Below are 22,689 nucleotides of genomic sequence, written 5' to 3'. Positions count from 1 at the left end.
TCTACCATCTTTTTCTATTGTCTTTTTCCTAGTACTAGGGAAACATCAGCATGAAATGCCATACTGGATCCTACTAAATCCTAACCGCAGGTAGTTTACCTTATATTTTAGAAAGCAGAATGCATCCTAGCCTAAGATTTACTTCTGCGAGAACAAATATTTAAGTTATGAGAGCTTTCTGCTACTAATTGGAACTCTAAATAATTTAGCAGACTTTTCAGAAGGTGGCTTGCTCTGGGAAGAGACTGCGACTCGGTCTCCAGCTTGATTTTAGCCAAATATTTTGGAATTCAGTTTCACAGTCAAGTGGTTCTCAAAGCTTTTGGGTTTATCATTCTCACCTTTTGAGGAAGCTTTCATTATTTTGCATTCTCTAAGTTGAATATGAATAAACATATTCAAGAAATGGGAAAGCTGCCGAAGAGTACAAGAAAACGCAGCTCATTTCTAATATCTTTAAACATCTAGGGCAAGAATGCCTAGAACTTTTGATGGTATTATTGGGCCTGTGGTTGAGATCTTGAGCTGCAGTATTGAATTTGGAAGCTGTCTGCCTTTTGGAACTCATGTCATCATAGAATCATAGAATTACTCAGGTTGGAAGGGACCTCAAGGATCATCAAGTCCAACCACAGCCTAACCATAGTACCCTAACTCTAACAACCCTCTGCTAAATCACATCTCCAAGCACCACATCCAAACAGCTCTTAAACACATCCAGGGACGGTGACTAAACCACCTCCCTGGGGAGCCTATTCCAACGTTTAACCAATACATGAGGATGATTTATCTTGCCCCAGTTTTAAAGGCTAGAGGGGAAAAGAAAGCATCTGTGAATTTTACATCTCTGCACTGAAGTTGTAACAGTAAACGGTGCTTTTGGAAATGAAAGAAACTCTTTAGAAGGGGTTGCATTTTTATTTTTTTTTTTCTGTTGGTGGTGTTTGTTTTTCTTTAATTTCTTTCTGTAGAAGAAGAGCAACTGTCAGCTTCTGCTTCCACATGCTGAAGCTGTTCTTTGATTTAAGGCATTGGCAGTGTGCAGTTGTTTTTGCTTCATAGTAGGTATCCTACATTGTGAAAGCAGCATACTTCTTTCACTTCAAATATTGTGAGAATGTAAGGATTTTCATATTGTTACTCTTTTATGAATTGTAATGATAATGTATGTACCAATATAGTCTCTGAAACACTTTTGCACTTGTACAGCTGCATCTGTACTAAGGTTTATAGCCATCAGGTATTTTAAGAAAAGGCAAAACAAAATTGTATCCTTTATGAAGTAGTCCAGTAGAACTGTTAAGTGCAGCTCAGCCATTCTGTTGTGCCTCCGTTGTAGACCAGTATATATCAAGATGCAAGTTCATCTTGCTACATTACTACTTCATGTCCTTTTGAGCGAGTATAAAGTAACTTCTCCACTTTCTGTGCACGCTCATAAACATCCTGATTGTAAGATGTGTGACTCTTCATCTGTTTCAGAGTTAAATATATTTGGGTTTTCTGAGAATCTCTTTTGCTCCACGCACAAATTCTTGTAAGATTGTTATTTTCAAGGTTATATTTAGCTTAAGAGTTATTTCTTTTCTCCCTTCCCCCCAATTACAGTAACATCCTCTCCAATTGTGAATCTGGTACCACAGTACTTCATTGATTTCTGTCCTCTGATAGTTTGTCCTTGTATGTGGTTTTGCTCAGCATGAAGTCTGTGTCTTTGAAGCTGATGAATTCTTCATGGAGGCCAGATGCACAGAGTTGTTCACAAGGCTGGGAGGTGTGATGGTGAGGGAAGGGGGTCACGATAGGCAATGCAAATATTCTGCAGCAGGCTTTTGCATTAATTCTACTGATCTGAAATGTATTAGTATCTCCTGCTGAAATGTGGTATTAACATTTTTGCTTTGTGCAAATGAATGATTGGATTGTCTGACATTTGAAAATTCCTATTTATTACTGCTCTCAAGTTTGCAAGCTGCTGTTTTACTAGAGTATGTGGATGGATGTATTCTGTTTGTATTTCTAATGGAGTATTTCGTCCTAATGGATAAAATTCTATGCAAAAAACAGCTTTAATCTTTAACACAAGATCTAAGCTGTGCTTGGCTTCTTTTTTCTTCTATCAAGGTAGATGTCTGCATGACCTTAAAAAAAAAAAAAGAAAAAAAAAAGGAAGAAAAAAAAAAAGCCTTATCTCATAAAGAGTATAAATGCCTTTAGTCACATTACAAGGGAAAATGGTTCTGTTTCCTTGATCGTACTCAACACAACATCTTTGAAATTAATCTTGAGAAGTTCTCTGATTGATCTGGCTTTTTCTAGGTCACTGAGCTATATTTCCAAAGTGTTTATACAATCTATTGGAATCAATAAACAATTTAAACTGATGTAACTGCAGAATGTTTGCAAGTCCCAGGGAAAATTGAAAGTATGACAAAGAATACAGCTATAGAAGTTTATTTTGTTTATCAGGACAAACAGTCATCGAAGTGAAATGACTTTCCTTTCAGTGTTGCAGTACAATACTGACACCTTAATCACATAAATAAGTAACCAGTCTTTTTAGAAACACGCTATTAGTCATGTTAGGCAAATGGAATCTTGTTGTTTATGGCTTAAGAAGCTGTGCTCTAATGCCTGTTTTTAAAACGTTTCCGGAAGGAGAGTTACCATATCATAAAAAGGTTTCACTTCAGATTATGGGTATGTAATGGGATTACATTTTAAGGCAGGAATTTATTTTAGTTTGCATTTTGGTGGATGTAAATATTAACGTTATGATTTTAAATATAGTTTAGACTCAACATTTATTACTAAAATTAGACAATGATAATACTAGCAAAACTAATTAAAATAAGCTGATACTGCTTTTAATCATACTTAAGGTTTTGATTCTATTTTTCCCTTGATAAATTAAGTTTGGGATGTATGTGAGTGGCCAACATTTCTTATACCACAGCGCACACTAGTGGATTGATCAATGAAATCACCTGGAGAAGGAAATCTAATAGTTCTTGATTTAAGTAATTGGATTTTCTTCTTGCAGACGTAGCCAGATATTTTCTAAGTGAATATAGTAGCAAACTGTGTTTTCTTTTTTCAAAAGTAAATGCACATATCTCCAAGGATATTTGTAAATTTGAGATTAATAACAATGATGTGAAATCTTACATAGGAATTTCATAAAATTTATTTCCCCAAGGTAATCTGTTCCAACTTCTCGCTGCCAGCAACCTGGATTTGGAAGAACAGCAGCTACTGTATAAATACGAAGGAAATGCCATGACTTCATGACTCTAGCTTTTATTTCTTAAATGGAAAAGACTCACTGCATCTAGAATGCAGATTTTTAAACGTGCGCTTTGGATGATCTATAATATTGGTGTTTGTAAGGGCTAATTGCAAGCCAGGAGATGTTTTCAAGAGCTTTTTAACTCCTGCATGATCTGATTCATTCAAAGTAATGTGCTTTAGCACGACTACAGGGTTAGGGTTTTGTTATGTTGCTAGTGATACAGCACACACCTTATAATGCTGTCCATCAAACTGAGTTTGACTGGGTTAAGGAAGTGAATGTTCCTGCCTGCCTAAATGACTTAGACCTCTATTTTCTTTAAAGGTAACACTTTCTTAACAAAATTCAAACATACTACTTTGCTTTCTTTTAAGAAAAATTATGTGAGGACTCTTAATGCAACAGATCCTTGCATTCTGTATGTAATTGAACTATATGGATTTGCCATACGTGCTGTTGGATTTGAAATTAATTGAAAATGTTTAGGATGCTAATATGGATGTTCTTACAGCCGGCTCTGTGAAAACCCTTGCCTGTAATGAACCAAAGATAAACAATGTTGGATGTTATTAGAAATACAGAAAATATGTCCCCCCTATAAACTATATGATTCATCCTCACAGTGTTGTGCCATTTATTGGCACCCTTTCTTGGAGAAAAATAGAAGTGTTCAGAGATGGGTGATTTGATTTAAGGAAACTCATAAATGGGTTGAAAATATTGGGGCTGTTTAGAATAGAGAGATTTGGAGAGGCAAACAATAACTGAGTCCGTGTTAATTATACACGGGACAATAAAACAAGCAAAAGCAGAGAACTGTTCACTTTTTTTCTTGTATTGCTGTATAATAACAGAGGATATGAGAAGTGGACAGAAAGGCTCATAGCCCCAGTCCAGCTGATCTACAGCTGACTGCTTGGCTGTTGAACCATATTCATATTTAGCACGAGTTTTTGTTTTATTTTCTTGGCACAAGTCAGGTTCTTGGATGTTAGGAAACATTGAAATGTAGATGCACTGTCCTGGTTTGGCACCCTGTTTCTATTTGCTCTGATGATGTTTTTACTTACACGGTCTCCTAACTCATTTTTCCCCAGTTAATTCATTCTTAGTGTTTTCTCGTTTGTTTGTTTGGTTGGTTTTAATACATATTTGAGTGTACTAAAGTCTGAAGGTTGGAGTGTAAATGACCCTATTCTTAAAATCTTGATCTCTTGATCATCCTCTAATAGTCTGAGAATAATTTGTGAAATTTCTGCCAACTTGCTGAGAAGGATGAGAACCTTATTTTTTCTTTCTTGAATAAACTGGGGAAGAAAAGTTCTGCAAAACATAAAAGAAGATCCAAAAGTGACTGGGTTTTAAGTTGCCCATATTAAGCAAACTATTTTTATTTCTGATGTTTAAAAAAAAAAAAAAAAACACACAAAACAACTTAAGATGTAGTTCCATCCTATGAAATCAAGATTGTGAATTTGCCTTTTTTGAACTCTGTGGGCTTTCCTATTTGCATTGGGGTTATCTTTCTGTTGATTTCATCCAGTGGAAAGAATTTCATGTGCGTAATATTTGCTTTAAAAAGAAAAAAATGAAACCTGATCACTGGGAATAGCATAACTGTATAGCTTTTCTCTTCTGTAGGGACAAACAGACGTTGCAGAAATATTACTTGTTACAAAATCATCAACATTTTCTGTGCTTTGTATCCTGTGCTGGAATTGTAGATGCATGTTGTTTATGCAGTGCTTCAAAATGTTTATTTCCTTGTACTCCAGAGGAAAAAAAGAATCAAATCTAAACACTGCATACATTCCAAATAGAAGGAAGCTATGCATGCTTTGTAATTTTTAGTAAATAAAATAAAAATCGGACGGAAAAGTATGTTAGAGCTTTTCAACTTGCAAATATTTTTTCTTTTTGTGTTGTTTTTTTTTTTTTCCTCTTGCAGATTTAACTGTGGTTGGCCTCCACCAGCAAATGGAGATGAAATCCATAAAAGAGTGAAAAATATTTTAAGGACACACAGTGCTAGACAGCGCCTGGTGTTTGTAAGTTTGCATACTAAGTCCTTCTTTCCAAGATGACTGAGGAAGACAATTAATTGTGCTTTTACTCTTGAATTTATTATGATGTCTTTTGAGGCACACGTGATTTAGAAATTTGAATTTAATAAGTAAGCTGAACTCTTTCTCACTGTTTTCAGTAGCCTCCTTGTGTGAAGCTCTTGTGGACAGGTGGCAACCTCATAAGGGTATAGAAGACAATTAAATTTTCTTTATATCTGATTCCTCTGCTTTCACTGTAAGCAAAAAATGTTAGTGATCTATTATAGAACACCGTGGCTTAACATGTTGTGCATCTGCACATAAACAGCTGCTGGCGTCCAGCTGTTTGTAGAGCTAATATTATTCTCCAGTTGTGTGTGGATTTTTTTTTCCCTCCCTTTAATTAGCTGGCTCTAAATGAAATCTAATGATATTAAGCCTGGGATCAGAATATTTTGTCCTTGAGTCTGATGGAATTTTGAAGTCTGATTTTAGACAGTCATTTTTTGCCACTTTGCAATTTTGAGAAACCCACTCATGGCACAGGACCTCTTTCAGCAAAGTATTTGTAAAATATTGTTCATCTGCAGAGAACTTAGGGGTCTTAAGTCTGAGATGAGGTAAAGGAAAGGTAAAAGGATATAAGGGTGAGAGTAGGTAGAATAGAGATAAGGAGCTCTGAAATTATTTTTTTTTGTCTGACAATCTGCCTCACTGATGTTATTGATTGGTTCAAAGAGATGAACCTCTCAAAGTGGGGAAAGATCTCTTTTTTTTTTTTTTTTTTTTTTTGCTTCAGCTTTCTTAGAAAAAGGAGTGTTGACAGATGCTGAAGTTTTAGGCTACTGTTGTCCCCAGCTGTCCACCTCATCCCTCTGCCAGAGTTTACTGTGTCTGTGGGAGGCATGATAAAAAATGGGAGAGCCTTGGTCTCCCCACCTCACATTTCAATGAAGAGAAAGTAAGTGTACCAATAGTGCTCTGCTGACTGAGATGCAGTAACTACCATTTACTCCTGGCAGAGGGCTGGGGCAAAAAAAAAAAAAAAATGAGGTTGTTGTCTTAATTTGCTGCTGCAGAACATCTGCCTTGGCTCTGAAGTCTTGATTTATTTACTTATTTCCCCAGCTGTAGCCATCGTGGGCAGCGACTTGTGTTGCTTGTGTACTGTCTCAATCTGATAATTTTCTCATTTCTGGTCAATCTTTATTTACAGTTTAGTTGATGCACTTTTTGTTTTCAACCATGAAAAAGATTTTTCTTATGCAAGCTAAGGTTGTTTGATCCAGTTTGTGTTGTACCTTCTTCAGTTCATATCCAAAAATGATGATATTGTGAGCTGACAGAAATCTAGACTGTGCTGTTATGCAGTGGATGGCTGAGGTAAACGGGTCATCTTGAAAGTGAGGGCTTAGCAGAGGAAGTGTAGGGAAACATTTAGATGTACTGAGGAACGTGGTTTAGTGGGGAAATACTGGTGGAAGGTGGATGGTTGGACTTGGATGATCTTAAATGTCTTTTCCAACCTTGATGATTTTATGTACTTGCAATGGGGTGAGTGGATTTCTGGCTCCAGTTTGGGTGCTCTTCCAAACTTTGAAAGGTTAACAAATCTCTCTTACTCTGTTTTATTCCGAAGAATGTAATCCTAAACAACCATTCCCAGAAGCTTCCATCTGTGTTTTCCAAAATTTTGTTTCCATAGCGTTCTGTAAAAATAGTGTGACTGAAGCTCTGCTGCAGGTTCCTTAGGGTGTCTGCTGTAGCTTTCCACTGTGACATTCTGGCAGTATCATAATATTTCTTCTTCTTTTTTTTTTTTTCTTTCCAGTACATAGTTTGCCTCTGGCAAATGCTGAAGAGTTTTATTTACTACTGTACCCCACTCTCTATTCAGTACTGTGTAGCCTGTGACTGTTGAAAGAAGAGTTTTCCTGTTTACAAACATGCTTATTACCTGTATTGCAATGCAATAAATTGTTAGATTTTTCCACATCCACACTCCTGCCATTCAGCTTGTTCTATATCTTCTTGCTGTCTACTACTGTATTTATTTACTGTCTTTTCTCCCAGGCTTGTGTTACCGACAAGTTTGATTATTTCAACTTCACAATCTTGTTTTCAAGTTTATTTCTTATGTAGTGTGAAAGGTAATTTTGTTTACTAATCTTTGCATCAATTAGCTTATGCTACAAACATCACTGAATGCCTTCTCTTCAGTAGCATCTCTGCCTTTCAGAGGAGAGTGAACGTGGTTGTGTATTTGTATGGATGAAATTTCTCCCACCCTACCTCAGGAGGGCAGCTAGCTTATTTCAAAAGAGATATCCTGTCTCATACATACCTGAGAAGGGTAAATAAGCATTTAAGCATGTTCTCTGCCTTGTGTATGGAATGGGAAATACGCAGATGTGTAGAATACTTCTGTCTGTTAAAATGCATTACATGAATAATGGTAGCTTAGTGGCAAAGCTGTTAACAGTAAGTTTTTTGTTCTTTCTCCCATCTTTTACAAGAAACAAAAGTAAAGCAGTTAGCAGTAGGTTTCATAGCATTTAACCCACATGCTTTTGGGTTATTGAAGCTTATGCTGTTTGCATGGTTCTTTAGATCTACAATGTCTAGAAATTTTTTCCAGTTTATTACCTGAGAATTATTAACTGAGTTGTGCTGAACTTAATTAAAAGTGTTCATAAATAGCATTTGGCTCATTACACTTTGTCTCTTTTTCCCCCCAAGAAATGTAAGCACTTTAATAGTTTTCTAAGTGGAAAGAAAGTATTTTTGAAATGAGATCATTGTAATCAGAAACCAAGGTAATGAGAATTTGATTTCTGGGTTTTTGTGGTTGGTTTTTTTTTTTTTTTTTAGGATGAAAGTAACTCATCAAATGGAAACTTGACTAAGACGAGACAATCTTCACATAAAGCACACTTATCCTTAAGTGATCTGCAGAGCAGGTATGGAGTTGAACCATCATTATATTGCCCCTTAAATAATAAAAAAAATTCTCTTCCTATTTTGAACTGTGTTATATTAGATTTACCAAGGTTTTTTGTCTAAAACAAAAATACACTTAAGTATCATTATACCATTCATTCTGTTTGGCTTTGTGTCAGTATAATCTTCATTAAATTCTGATTTTTGTTACTGGATTTGGTCATAAAAATGATCCATGGGCAGAAGCTGTTGGATTTTATCAGTGGCTGAGTAAATAACTGTAACTTAAAAAAAATAGCTGTTTGGTTATCTTTTCTTAAAGTTACAGGAGTGCAAAAGTAATTTTAAGGTTCCTTTACTAATAAGGCTTGTGGATAATTTATTTGTTTTTTTTTTTTCCAAAACAAATGCTTGGAAAAGAGGAGCATCTTAAAAAATGGTGCAAATACATAAGATGTGGTCTAGTGATTCAGTGTGTCGTATTTCAGAAGACATTTTGAACACCTTGCTTCTATAGGTTAATTGTTGTGTTGCCCTCATATTTATAATTAGGTTTTCTTTTGAAAATATTACTTAAAAGGCACCAGTTAATTTGTTGGGTTTTTTGTCCAGTTCTGTAGTCTGAGTTCTCAGTACTGATAATATCTATGTATGTGTGTGGTATTTTGTATAACTGTTTGTGTACTTGCTGAAGGAAAGGTATGAAGTAATGCAGAGCACTTTTAGGGTTGTGTGGATTCTATTTTTCTTTATGACAAAACTCCTAGAACTATGGTGCTGAATTTGAGAGAGCTTGACACTTGAGGGGGGAAAAAAAGAGGCTTTACTTTGCTAATTAAATATAGTGCCAATTTTTTAACATAGGCTTCCCAAGTCACCTCTGTATATGAAAAGGAGAGTTAGTTCAGTGTTCAGCTAGTAGTGAACTTTGACTTATGATAAGTATGCTTTAATAAGTTCATTCACTTATTGGATTTCTAATTCCTGTAATTTACAGCTTTTTCCATGGAAGGGATCTAGTTAGTCTTGGATTTTCACGTGGATGTGGAGCTGCTGCAGAAGTTGTTAGTATTTCTGTACCTGAGCTCACTCTTGTATTCTGCGTGTAGCCTTTTTGCCTCCTTATCCTTTGTGCAGAGAGATGCTGCAATTAAATTGTGTAGGATGTGTTTCTGAGAGAGAAAGTGCAAGTTTTTGTTCTGAGGCAGCTTTGGGAGTTTGAGATTGATGCTGAGACTGCAGACTATGAAACAAAAGAAGAAACAAATCCTAATACTAGAGAATCAAGAAGTGATGGGTTATGAAATGTGGCAGTCAGCTTGGGAAAAGACCATTCCTTGGGTTTAGAGGCCAGCAGCACTAATCCTATTCAGTGAAGGGCGAGACATAAAAGGACTCGAGGACAGTCTGATTGCTGAGCGTTCACCTCAGTGCTCATAAACAGGATACAAGGACGGAGACAGAGTTCACAGAAGGACATGGTTCTGTCAACCAAACCTTGGCAGTAAAGCAGGTGATTCAGAACCGCTGGGAGTAAGGAAGAGGTCCATGTTTTGTGAAATATTTAGTATATGATTCACTCAGAAAAGAACTTCTGGGACTCTTAAAGGAGATGTATGATGGAACAAAAGCATCTGACAGGTATTTCAGAGCAGGGAGTTGCGTGCAGAAATCCTGCTGTTAATATGATTTGTGAGTGTAATTCCCAGATTGTTTAGCTCAGGTTGTCAGTTCGTTTCCAGTCAAGACAGAGGAGGGACTCTTCTCTAGGTTGGCTCTGTGTCCACACCAGTGCTAAGCATCTGGTGTGCAAGGTCTAAAACAAAGCTAAAGCATGCATGCTTTCAATTCTTTGTCAGAAGCAGAATAAGGAGTTTGTGGAAGTTGCTGTTGTTTTTAGAGACTTTCTCTTACTGGAGCTAAATTGGTTGTTTTTTGAGTGTCTCTCTGTAGATTAAGCTTTCAGTAGATGAAAATGAAAGTACAAAGCTGACTACAGGAAATGGGCTCCAAGGAAAATGATGCTAGAGCTGTTTATTGTATATTTGCAAATTCTGTCCTTATTTGTTGGTTGAGAATTCTGTGTTGGAACTGAGGTGACCCAGACTGGGGAAAGGAAAGGGTAAAAGTTCAATCGTTGATGGGTGCCCAAAGCATTGACTTGTCTATATTTAACGTAGGCCAATATAACTTTTCTATTGATTTTACCGTTTGGTAGGTTGGTTTCATTGCTTCCAAACAGTAGTGAGCAGATCACCCTCTCCAGGATGATGAGTAGGTTTAAATTTTCCTCATGCTGTTGGCTGACTTAAAATGTTCAGGCTTTATCTGCAAAAGTGAGAAGCTGACCTTTCCTCCTCCTTTAATATTGCAGGCTTATATAAATCTTTTTAAATGAGGTATGAGTTGATATCAGCATAATACTACTTTTGTTTTCTGTGGATGAATAGAAGCTTAGATATGTGAGTTTAAAAAAAAAAAAACTCATACTACTGATCTTTCTCTTGGCTCACATTTTCCTTTCTTAAATTGAAAACCTTATGATTTAATATAGCTATCTACAGGTATTTGTGAGTCCTGTGACACGAGCCCTCTTCCAATTCTATCCTATATGCTTACTGGTGCAAACTTGAGTGCAAAGTTTTGAGGATTGGCTTGACAATAGTAGATCAAGAAATTATGTGTATATAACAGTCTAAAACTTCCCTGTGAGATGTAAGCCATTTCCCAAATGAGAATGGTCACCACAAGCTTCACGCTTCCCATTTCTTTTCCTAGAGCGAGAACCTTACTGAAAGGCTGAAGGTAACTCAGTCCTAATTTTTAAGTGTCATAAGTGCCTAAATATCTTAGCATATGTGACAAATGTCACCTCAGTAGTTATTTTTCTGCTGATTTTTCATCTATTTATTTCATGCTGTATTACAGGAAAATAGCTTACTTCATTATATACCATGATCCTTTGTTTTGAGAGTCTCAAGAGAAGGTACACAGTCATGAAGTTTAGATATACATGCTTTGGATCTGTCAATGTTTTGTAATGATTTTCAGAGAATAAATTTTATTTTGTAGATAAGGGAAATAATTTCTCAAAGTAAACGGACTGCATTTGGTATTGAAATGGTGACAAATAAGATGGGGTGGGAAAGGGAGCGCTTGATTGCCATTATGTCATAATGTGTTTGGTAGAATACTTAATCCAAGATGCTTCCGATAGAGCACTTTACTGCTGCAGCCACAGTAATTTAATATACCCCTGATAGATTGTCTTCATATTGAAATAGCTGCTTGTAGTTACATTTTGACCTTCAAAGGACCCAGACATCCAACTGTGTTGCTCTTGCATGGGCTCAGTGCCTAGTCACACTGCCTATCAAAATACAGCATAATGACTTCATGCTCTTTGAGAATTAATTCCTTCTTTTTGGAAAGGATTATCAAATGCACATGGTCAGGTAAGGGAGATTTTGTGTGAATGAATAATGTGGGGTGGGCTCCCATTTCTGATGAGTAGTTGCAGTGCAGATTTTGTTTCTATTTGTGAAAGGTAATCTGTGGTTAGCAGCTTCGTACTTGGATTTCTGTTGGTTTGCACTTCTGATTCCTTTCATTTATCTCATTTGATCATTATTTCTTATCTTTTTTTCTGTTGACAGTTCACCAGTGCAGCAGAACATCGCTGTTCACTTGGATAATGGTGAATTCTGGTCTAACCGTGCAGCTGTATACAAAGGGAAACCTCACAGAGCAATCTTTGAAGACAGTCTTGGGAAAATATATAGAAACATGTACCAAAAAGCTTCTGGCACTATTTCAGACCAAAAAGCACACTCCTGATGGCAATTCAGCTGGAAATGCACAGTACACAGTGTTGATATTTCTTAGCAAAACTTTTTTTAAGTGACAAATATTTGTACTCTATTTTTAAGATGTAATTATGGCTGGGCAGGATTTGGGAGAAATGGAGTTTTGGTCTGGGTTGCCAAATGAATGCTATTAGCACCCTCCCCCCCTCACCACCACAACACCTCTGCTCCAAATTTAAAAAAAAAAAAAAAAAAAAAAAAAACTAACAAAAAAGAGCCAAAAAAAGCCCTAAGTCCATCCACAGTTGATGAGAGTGATGTTGCTCCTTTGAGACTTTCTGAAGATAGCCATTTTAAAGACTAATATGTCTGCTGGAGGTGCCTGCCTGACATAGGTCGGGTTTCAGCTGCAGTCAATTATGATTTAAATAATTAAATCTATGTAGTAACAGAAGAAGCAATAAGTCCTAGTTTTCAGTGAGGGTATCTAAAGGGGAGGGTAAGTGTGATGGTTGATATAAATGGTTTGCTCTGGGAAAGAGAGAATTTGAATTGTTTTCTAGAAAATTAGCTTTGGGTTGTTTTTGAGAAGGGCGGAAAGATGACTTCAATAGTGACCTACAGGCATGCTTTCAATGAGATTTCAAGCACCTTTAGTCACAAATTTTCAAATAATGTCAAATTTTAGAAGAAACCTACCCAGATCAGCAGTCTTTGTATTAGAAGAAAAGCTTTCGTTGTGTACCCTGTGTGTTTTCAGGCTTTCTTGAATGCAGTCCTGACATTTGCAAATATCATTGTAGTTTTTAAAAATACAAATGGGAAAGGAGTGGGGAGGGGGAAAGACTGGAGCAAGATAGTCAGCAAGCTCATGTATCCAGTACAGGCCTTCTGAAGTGCCTGCATCACAATCCCACCTAATTTGGAGCCTGTCCTTGCCAGCCTGCTGGGATCCTGTTGGCAGAAATCGCATCCTTTCTGCTAAAGGCCACCAAATGTTCATCAGCGGTTCAATGCTATCCCGAGGGATGGAACCTTTTCAGCCTTGCATTGAACAGATCCCACATTAGCAAGCCAGGGCAAGTTGCCCATCTATTGAAAAGCCGAATGCTTTAAAAGGGCAAGAGTGTCCATCTCCTGCTTCCTTTTAGAGTGGGGAGGGGGGGAACACGTGCATATTCTGTTTCCTTTCCTAACTAAGTGAACAGAGTCAGTTATGCCGATGCCATTTTTACCTGTTATGATTGGATAAAAGATAAAGCTTGCAGTACAGATGGCAGAACATACGACTGTTACCTGCCAGCATGCCTAGATAAACAAAAAGTTGGTCTACTTTAATGCTGAGACAACGTAATTGATTTGAGAAATCAGTTGGTAAGCAATTATGCTGGTAGGAAAGCATGCTGAAAGGTTGTGTGCTTCTGCTTCAGGAAAGGGGACTCTCAGAGGAAGTGTCTCCCATACAGACGTTTCTATTCCTTGTAACAGTTAAGCAAGTTGAAGTGGATTAACACTGATCACTTCCTGTCCCTGCTGCCATTTAACACACTAGTGCTTTCAAAGGGTATTAGCTGCACAGCCTTACTCTTTGGATAACTGTTGAGGCACTCTGTGAAGAAGTAGTATGGTTTTTTGGGTTTTTGTTTTTGGGTTGTTTTTTTTTGCAGATGTGAAAAAGAAAATCTTACCTGAGCCATGCCACTGAAGACATGGTGGCCAAGGAGTATTGTGTTACCAGTACTTGGTATTTTGTCATTAGTCCCATGACCCCAGGTTAGTTCAGAAAGGTATCTTGCTGCTCCTGGAAAATAAGCTCAAGGCACAAGCAGGGGATGAGAGAGTTCGGAGGCCACTATGAAAATTCTGGGTAAGATTTTGGAGAGATCCAGAGGATGTAACAGAATAATCACAGCATATGGTAAAATGACAACTTTTGATTTTTCATCATGGACTAAAACTAGATGGGAGAAATCGGAAGTGTCACGTACTGAATTCTGACCAGTATGAACATTCTCACTGAAGCCTTTGTATGCAGCATAACAAGTGAAGCAGATAGGCTCTGAGTGTCACTGGCCCTGCTCCAGCTGCAGGGAGAGATGGTGTGTACGTCTTTCTGCATCAGCTGCTGCAGGATATGTTTCTCTCTTGGGTCAGAGTCATTCCACAGCTTATATGCTGTGATACTGCACAGTTCTCTTCCAAGCACTGTGCTGGAAATCCAGTTGGGTTAATGGAAAGCTATTCTATGAAATGTGACTTAAAACCCAAAGTACTCTATCTGTCCATAAAATCTGCAAGCCACTTGTTTTTTAAAAGCTTTTGGCCCCTTCCCTGTTTGTTCAGCTAACCCTCCAATTAATATGCATACAGCTCAAGTGCACTGAGCACTGCTGCTCCTTTGCTACTGCAGCATGCGATAAGTATAGGTTCAGGCAACGAACCAACATAGTAATAAACTGTAATTGTTTAGTGCACCTTGCCTTCTAATACAATTTAAATCCCTTCTATCAAATGCAAATTTCTAGGTTCCTGAGTGGAGCTTTAAATAGCATTTTCTATGCTCATTCCTTATCTTTTGCCATCCACAAAGTGGTCTGTTAGTGACATTGGGATGGCATCGTTCCACCTCCATCATTTTACCTCCTAAAGGAAAGCTGCCTACTCAAATCTAGAAATAATGGGGTAGATTAAGAGAGAATTAGTGTGGTTTTTTTTGTACAGTCTATCTCTCTCTCTTGCCCTCCCTGAGCTATTATAACCCATGTGTATTATCACCAAATGTTTTTCAGCATCCAGTATTGCTTGCAGTATGCAGTCTAATCAGTGTAATATTTTAATCACTTTCATTTTAATAAATCAGAACCAACTTCCAGCATGCTCCCTTTCCTACAAAGAACTTGATATAGCTTAGGACCCTGGGATGGCTCACTAGGCATATATTTGTCTATTTATTGGGCAGAATGCCAAATCCTTTGCTGAGTAGCAGTTGCTTTGGAAATCACTTAGTCGTTGACCTGTTGTGGCTTAAATGCAAAAAATATCTGACTTATTAATGATTTGCCTTATCAAAGTTTTCAACAAGAAGCAGGGAAGCTGAAGTTGATCTGCTGGGGGCAGGAGGCAAAGGGGTGGATGGAGTAAGGAACAGCCTTATGAGATAAATGGGTGGCGTGTTTGAATGACAGATCTGAAGTGGCTTTGAAGATGAGGGCTGTTATTTAGATTGTGCATCGTGTTTGAACTTTACTGTTACTTAGTAGGTTGCCAAAATGGAAAGAAATCTACCTATTGGTGTTGGGAACCTATTTATGGGGATAAGATAACAGAAGTTTTAGCTCTGCTCAGTATTAAATAGTCTGTGCTAAATTCCCTTTCGCTATTACCTCAGCTGTAAAATAGGAAGTTTGTGCTCTATTGAAGCTTAATTAAATGACTGTAAAGTGTTTTGGGATCCTGAAGTGAATGTTACTGAAATTTTCTTGTGGAAGCCTGGCTGAAAATTCCCATCTCATCTCCAAGTTACTAAAAAGACCTTATTCAAATGTTCCCAGATTTATTATGTTTTAATAAGGCAAGTATTAAGCAAGTCTTAAACTTATCAAGGTAGAAACCTTACACATTCATAAGACTATTGAAAAAGACAATGCTTTATCACAGATCTTTACTACAGATCTTCTCACAATGGGCATTTTATGCAGTTTATGTCTCTTGGATGATCTGGGTTCATCGTACTCGTACTTCAAGGTATGCTAACCAGCACTGCTAACATCTATCACTTTGTTTTCATCCCTTCCCCAAGAAGTAAGGGGGTGCAGTGGTGCGTGCAACTTGGCAAAGGGAAAGGTTATATGGTGTTCAGGGATAGCCTATTATATAGTGCTGATCTTCCTGATTTTTAAACTTAAAAGTGTTTTCTGGAACACTGAACTATGCAGCAAAATTCTTAGCTTTTCAGTAGTGGCTACTTAATTGTATGAATCTTGTAATGTGGAATCTCTGGGTCATAGAAAACCTAACCATTAAGCTAATTACTTTGCTATTACAGAGTGATTGTTATCAGGATGCTGACAACGTATCAAGAGATCTTTTAGGGGGCAAGAAATTTGAAGAAACTTTTAAATTGGTGGAAATTCTTCACTGCTTGACTGCAGTGAAAACAATTGATTCTAGAAGACAACAGCATTTCTGTGAAGTAGCTCATATTAATGAGCTACTTCAGTGACAAAAATGGTTTTGGTGATGGTCTCCAGGAGCAGCGGAGAGCTGGTCTTTGCCCAGTTCCTTTGAATGTCTGTAAATTAGTGTTGTGGGAAGTGATCAAGAGCATCTAATAGGGAATATTAAGCACAAACCTGAATGTTGTTCATGATTTCTGCTGCTTGCCCACGGAATTGAAGCACCATCAACCAAAACCCTTAAAAAGTGGTGGCTGTAGTTCTTTCTGTTAACAATGTTGGCTTCCCACAGACATGTGATTTGTTCCTTGTGTTTGTCTTCAGAGAGAAATTCTCTGAAGTGCAGTGATAATTTGTCTGTTTGACAGCATGGAGGAACTGCAATCCTTCTCCTTTCTTAATCAATGTGGAGACTGCACTTTGTGTTTGTTTCTATGCAGCTCTAGATGATTGCTTCTGACAGAGAACTCTTTACAGGTGGGGTCTGAGCTGCCTTATCTCCTCAGGGGAAGGTGTTTGCTGTTACTAAACAAGGTCCCCTTTGGTTCATATGGATTTCCTCTTCCTTATGAAAACTTATTTGGTCAAACATTGGTGTGATGGCATGGAACCACTGTGATTGGATGGGGCAGGGATGGGATTTGGGAGCGCTTTGGGAAAAGGCTCTCTGTGCTTTCTGCACTTGTCTACAAAACAACTGTGAAACCCATAAATAGATGTTGAAGTAACGAAAGCAGCACTCACACTGCTGAATTCTAACACAGATGTATTTATATTGTTGCACTGACTTGAATTTCTGTTTGGATGTTGCGCCGATGGCGTTGTTACTATGACTGCAGTTGAATGAAGTGTCCCATTGAGCACTCCACCAGTGAACATTTGCTGAGAGGTTGCTTTCCCCGTCTGCCTTGTTTTCACCACAACCATCTACTGTTTACATACATTTTAGCCTCTGTGCCATTTTTTGAAGGCTTTATTTGTCTCATTTACGTTTTTGGTTCGGATAATACTTAAATATGAAATCCATCTGTGAAGCATATTGTATACTCACGTTGAGGGGTAAAACCGGTTTTTAATTAAAATTTTATACAGCACTTGTATTTCACTTTGTCCTGTTTTATTATGAAACACTTCAATCTTCCTCCTAAAACACATATGTCTTGTGCGTTTCAAGATGTTCCTTGTTGCTCATGCAGAACTGCTTTCTGAGCTCTGTCAGCAGAGCGCCATATGTTCTGGGGTTCATTTTGCTTCTCTGGCGTCCGTGTAGGCAGCATATTGCATGTAAGGCAGCTAAGCTCTGCACCATTCTTGTCTTTGTAAACTTGTCAAGAGATGAAAAAAGCAGGGAGAAGAAAACACTGAATAATACTTGAGTGATTTGAATGATCAATAAGTTACGGCGACGCGGCCAATCAAAATTGAGGCTTCTTGTGTACTTGGGGATTTTTCTTAATGGTGGCTTATGCACGGCCTTTAAAGTGACACAGCCCTCAGTGCTCGCCTGTGTTACACCCAGAATGAGTGCTGGAGATTAAGATACAACGCGAGCCATTTGGCAGTGACAGGCATTGTAAGCTCTCTTAATTTTGCACTGATCTGTTAGTATTAAATTTAAACAAATGTGAGTAATAGCAGATGGGTACGTGAAGGGATTGTGCTCCTTGCTGTCTCTTGACTTTGGGGGAAATAACTCCAGCTTGTTTAGATGGCAGGTACTGAAAAGACAGAAATCCTGATGGTGTCCTTGTGGTTTTTTTTGTTGTTTTTTTTTCAGTTTGGGTTTTTTTTGTTGTTCTTTTTTTATGTCATTTTTCTTACCGATCTATTTCAGTTTCTTCTCTGCCCACTGTAAGCTAGCAGGTACCATCAGTCTTCAATGCAGCACCGGTATGTGGGAGCACAGCCCTGACTGTTTATTGATAGCAGTCATACGTTGTCAGATGCTGATCTTATCTGCCAAACGCTTTTCAGCATCGCTGCAGTGACTGTGACAGAGGGCCAAAGTAGTTCTGCAATTCCCTTCTTTAACTAGAGCTTGAAAAATCAAAAAGGAGGAAAAAAAAAAAAGAAAAAGAAAGGACCTCGCTAAGCAAGAAAAAGGAGTGTGTATTAAACCGTTCTCCTTTTGCTGAGGTCTGAGGCCAAGGGCTGGGGCTGCTGCCCGGGTGGCAGGAGAGCAAACCTGGTGGAAGTGACAGGCAGCTCCGCTCCTGGGACTCTTATTTACATATGTTTAAAACAAACAGAAAAGCTTCCTTTGTTCCCCAGGAAAATCTATTTGCTTGGCATTCAGCTCATGTATGAGCCGGAACTTCTTTCGTGGAAGATGTCGAAACAAAGCAGCTGACATTTCTGCTGTGATGTGCAGCTGAAGCTAAGATTTGATTTTTGAAATATGAAAGTAAACTGAAACTACCTCCAATTTAAAGGTGGTTTGTTTGGGTTCTTTTTAATGACCTTAAAAGTTTTGTGAAGTTTTTTCCCTTTCCCTCTGGGACTAGAAGAAATTATAACAGTAATCTTACTTAGAGCTGGAAGTCTACAGAGACAGTGGCTGTAGGTTAATGAAAAATTGACACTGCTACTTGCCTGTGCTTCCAGCAGAATGTTTTTCCTTCAAACTGATGTGAACTATTGCACTGCGTGAGTTGGTTATAAGCCTCACATATTAAATGGAATGCTTCTTTTGTGGAAGCTAGGGGAAGGAGTGAGGGCTGAATGTTTTGCACAGCATTCCTGTTTGAATGAACACAACAAAAAAGATGGGGTTCTTAAAATGGTGGCTGTGTTCATTCCCCCCAGGCCTAAAAGTAGAGCCTGCTTGCTTGCTTATTCTAAACCAGAAAGCAGCTGGAGGAATTGCCCCCATGATCGCCAAGTCAGTGCTGAGTACTGCTAGCCCAGCCTGCTAGTAGTCCCATAGAGCAGGAGCTGAGTGCTCCATGTGCCAATGGGACATCCTGGGGCTCCTGGGGCATTGTTCATGTGCCCTCTCCAGGGGCATTTCTGCCCTGTGCTTCTGGACAGCTTCTTTTCCAGAAACTATGCACACGAATGGCACAAACTTAGCAGCTCACACTGACTTGGTTCATACTCTGACATCTTAATATCTTTGCTCATTGTCCTTGGTGCGGTGATGCCATCTGGTCTTGCTTGGACAGCTTATCAGTAATACTGCGCTGCGTGATATTTCAGTTCTTGCTTCTGACATCTTGGGCTGCCTGAGCAGCACACTGCTACCTTGGTGCCAGCCTTTGACCAGATGGCACCTGCTGAAATAGCATCTCCCATCCCCTGTGATGGAGATGAATAGACAGAGGTGCTGGAAACTTAGAGACGGGGAGGGAAGGCATGATGTGGGATTTTTGGTCAGGAATTGAAGAGCTGCTGGTTGCCCTGCTGCACTTGAATGATTTGAAACCTTTAAGAGTCTCTGACGTGTGTCCAGTGCTTGGTGTACGTTCAGAGGCAGAATCATTTTCCAACTCCAGGAGTTTCAAAACTCATTGGGGAAGAAAAAATGCATGGCTTTGGGGGCTGAGGTGCACTTGGGAAATGGCAAATATTTTTCTCACATGTTAAAATTTTATTTAGACTTGCACAATATTGATGATTTTTTTTTTTAATTAAAAAGACTCAGGAAGACTTTGTTGTATAGTGATAAAGCGTTTGGTTAAACGCCAGCAGGTTTAACACGTGTGGTTGTGCTGCTCCCTGGAGATGCACAAATGCACGCTGAAAAATCCTCCTGCCAGTACATCAGCATTTTGAAACTGCTAAAGCTTAAGGTTAGCAGGGTTGTTCTCTTGTCTGGTGTCTAAAACATTGCTTCTGTCCCTGTATTTGGTGCGATAAGATGAATGCACTGAAGGTAAGAAGTTTGGCTTTTTATTGTGTGTTGAAGAAACGTTTCTTGACTACATAATCCAAAATTATTTTAAGCAATCTTCTCCCCACCCAGCAAGGAAAAGGAGTTATATGCTGGTGTTGGAAGTGCTGGCTGGTGGGAAATAGATACATGAGCGGTGGTATTTGTGGGATCCCATTGCCTAGGATGCCTCAGGCCAGCACTGGGAACTTGAGGAATGTCCCACGGTGGTGGGGGCTCCGCCAGAGCTGGGCTCTGAGTTGAGATTCGAAGAACAAATAAAACAGTGCAAAAGCAACTGTAACATTAAGCTTTTTTGTTATTACTTGCAGTAAAAGTAGGCAATATACGGTATATTCGTTGGCGTATAGTTATCATTTGTTTTGATTTTTTTCAAATATAAGAAAGGGAATAACCCTACCCAGGAGCAGAAAAAGCAAAAGAAAAGAAGCATGGCTATGTAAGCTCACAGGTGTGTTTGTTTTTGTAGTAGCAACCATGAGAGTCCTCCATACCTGCCCATGTCCCCTTCTCTCCCTCAGACCTCTGTAAGTTTTATCCCGATGAAGTTTCCTCTCAAAGGAATACAGGAGGGCAATGCTGCCTGCAGGGATCAGAGCTTGAGATCCTGGGTAGCACCACAAAACCCAGACGCAATTTCCAGCTGTGTTTCACCTGGGTACTGATGCCTGCATGCCCTGCTCCCTCTGGCCCAGAAAATGAGTGCAAGGAACCGGAGACAACGCAGCCCTGCTTGCTAACTTACTCTCCACCCTGTTAAAATGTATGTATGGCATTTCATTTTTTTCCTTTGTAATAAACTGTGCCTACTGTAGCATATATTCTTTTAAATAACATTTTAAAATATTTTCTGGTAAATTAAAGTGATGACACGTTTGTAGGGTTCATTGTTAATTTCATTTCCTTTGGCTCAGCCAGCCAGATAAAATGCAATGTTATTAATCTTTGTATAAAAGAAGATCCTTTGCTGAACAGTAATAAATGATCTTGATAGATTTGTCAGGAAAATGAATGATAATCATTTGCAGATAGACACAAGCCTAGTATGGAAGATTAATAAGAAAATATGTATTGGCATCGTTAATAACATCTGCTGCCAATGGACTTGTATATTGGTTACAGCCCTGAAAGCGATGTGTTCCCGTTAGGATATTGCAATCCATCAGCACAGTGAGGAGCTAGGCTGCCGTGTTCTGCGGTGATGACAGCCTGCTCCCAGGGGAGCACGGAGCTGCCGCTGCCTGACCATGGTTGTGGCATGGCCGGGCTCTGCCTCACCGTGCACGTCTCCTGGGGGTGGTGCTAGAAGTCTCCTGACCTCATGAATGTGCTCATTCTGTGCTGCTCAGGTGTGACCCACAGGGAAGTCACCAAGGCTGGAATGGAGGGGCTGGAGATGCAAAGGAAGCTCATGTGGGTGTAGGCAGAAGGAAGGAGCTGAGGGACTGAAATGAGGACTAGCACAGAATGGGAACTCTCTTCATCTCCAGTCTTCAACCAAGAAGGGAAATAGAATCTTTCCCTTCCTTCTGTGGCCAAGCTAAGGGATGTAGTCGCATCGCTTGAAGTATTTCACTTTAACTGACACAGGCATCATGGTTTTAGGGGAAGCATTGTCCTCCGCGATGTGTGGGTGAGATGAGGAAGGGAAGAGTCAGGGCATGAAGTCCCCAGATCAGAACTGTTTGTATTGTTAAAAATAAAAGGCTTAGTAAGCTCTACTTCTAATCTCTGTAAAACTAGCATTTTTCTTAGGGGAAAAGAACAATCTCAAATGCTTTTAAAAACTGCTCCTTGCTCCTCATCCTGTTCTGTGCTTCATTTCTGATAGCTTACAGGATATGTGGTCCAAAAAAAAAAAAAAAACACAATAAAAGGCATTGAGCTGAGCACTGCTAGGGGGCTCTGTGGCTCAGAAGCACACAGCACCTCTGCCTCAGATGAGGAGGTGGGAGCCTGAGTGTTAGAAATGTGTCCATTATTATTAGACATCACCCAGCTATTAATTGCAGCTGGTAACTTGATTTCTGGAGGTGCCCAAGATCAGGCTGTTGGGGCCCTGGGCAGTCTGATGTGCTGAGGGCACCCAACCCATGGCTGGGGTTGGAAGTAAGTGGGCTTTGAGATCCCTTCCCCAACCCAATTTATCTGTGATTCTTTCATCTTCATGGTACTGTGATTCATAGGGTGCCCTTACTTCCCTATACAGCCCATGCCTGGAAGTTTGGATGTGGTGGAGTAAATGGTCGCAACCCCATGGGGATTTTTAACTTTCTCCAGGCTTTTCACGCCCTAACCACCATGCAGTGTTATTAACAGTGAGTGCTTCCACTTTTTCTTCATAAAGTGGAAATGTGATTGGCTATAGCATGTTTCACGATAGTCCCAAGGGGAGGCAGAGGGGCCTGGAGTCCAAGTGACCCGGCCCATGGAGGAGTGTTCATTTCCATCCCACAGCTATGACAAGGTGGTCCCAGGGAGACCTTGGTGTGTCAGTGCAGGATATATAGCCACAATAACCTGGAGTCAAAATTGGCTT

The 22,689-nt window shown here is 39.1% G+C and overlaps 1 protein-coding gene across 2 annotated transcripts in view; it reads left to right on the top strand.

The window, feature by feature from the left end:
- The window catches only part of SPATA6 (spermatogenesis associated 6), a 41,290-nt gene extending 22,670 nt beyond the window's left edge, over positions 1-18,620 (top strand). The window contains exons 11-13 of one of the 2 annotated variants that reach the window (XM_031602125.2): positions 5,241-5,340; positions 8,209-8,297; positions 11,934-18,620. In XM_031602125.2, the coding sequence (XP_031457985.2) occupies positions 5,241-5,340; positions 8,209-8,297; positions 11,934-12,114 (370 nt within the window). In that variant the 3' untranslated portion in view covers positions 12,115-18,620. Of the gene's footprint in view, positions 1-5,240; positions 5,341-8,208; positions 8,298-11,205; positions 11,904-11,933 lie in introns of those variants that run through there. The other variant, XM_031602132.2, reaches the window with a different exon arrangement.
- Positions 18,621-22,689: the final 4,069 nt, after the last annotated feature.

Source organism: Phasianus colchicus, chromosome 9, assembly GCF_987193195.1.
Source record: "Phasianus colchicus chromosome 9, bPhaCol1.hap1.1, whole genome shotgun sequence".
Taxonomy (NCBI): Eukaryota; Metazoa; Chordata; class Aves; order Galliformes; family Phasianidae; genus Phasianus; species Phasianus colchicus.
This window is presented reverse-complemented; position numbering and strand designations above follow the sequence as displayed.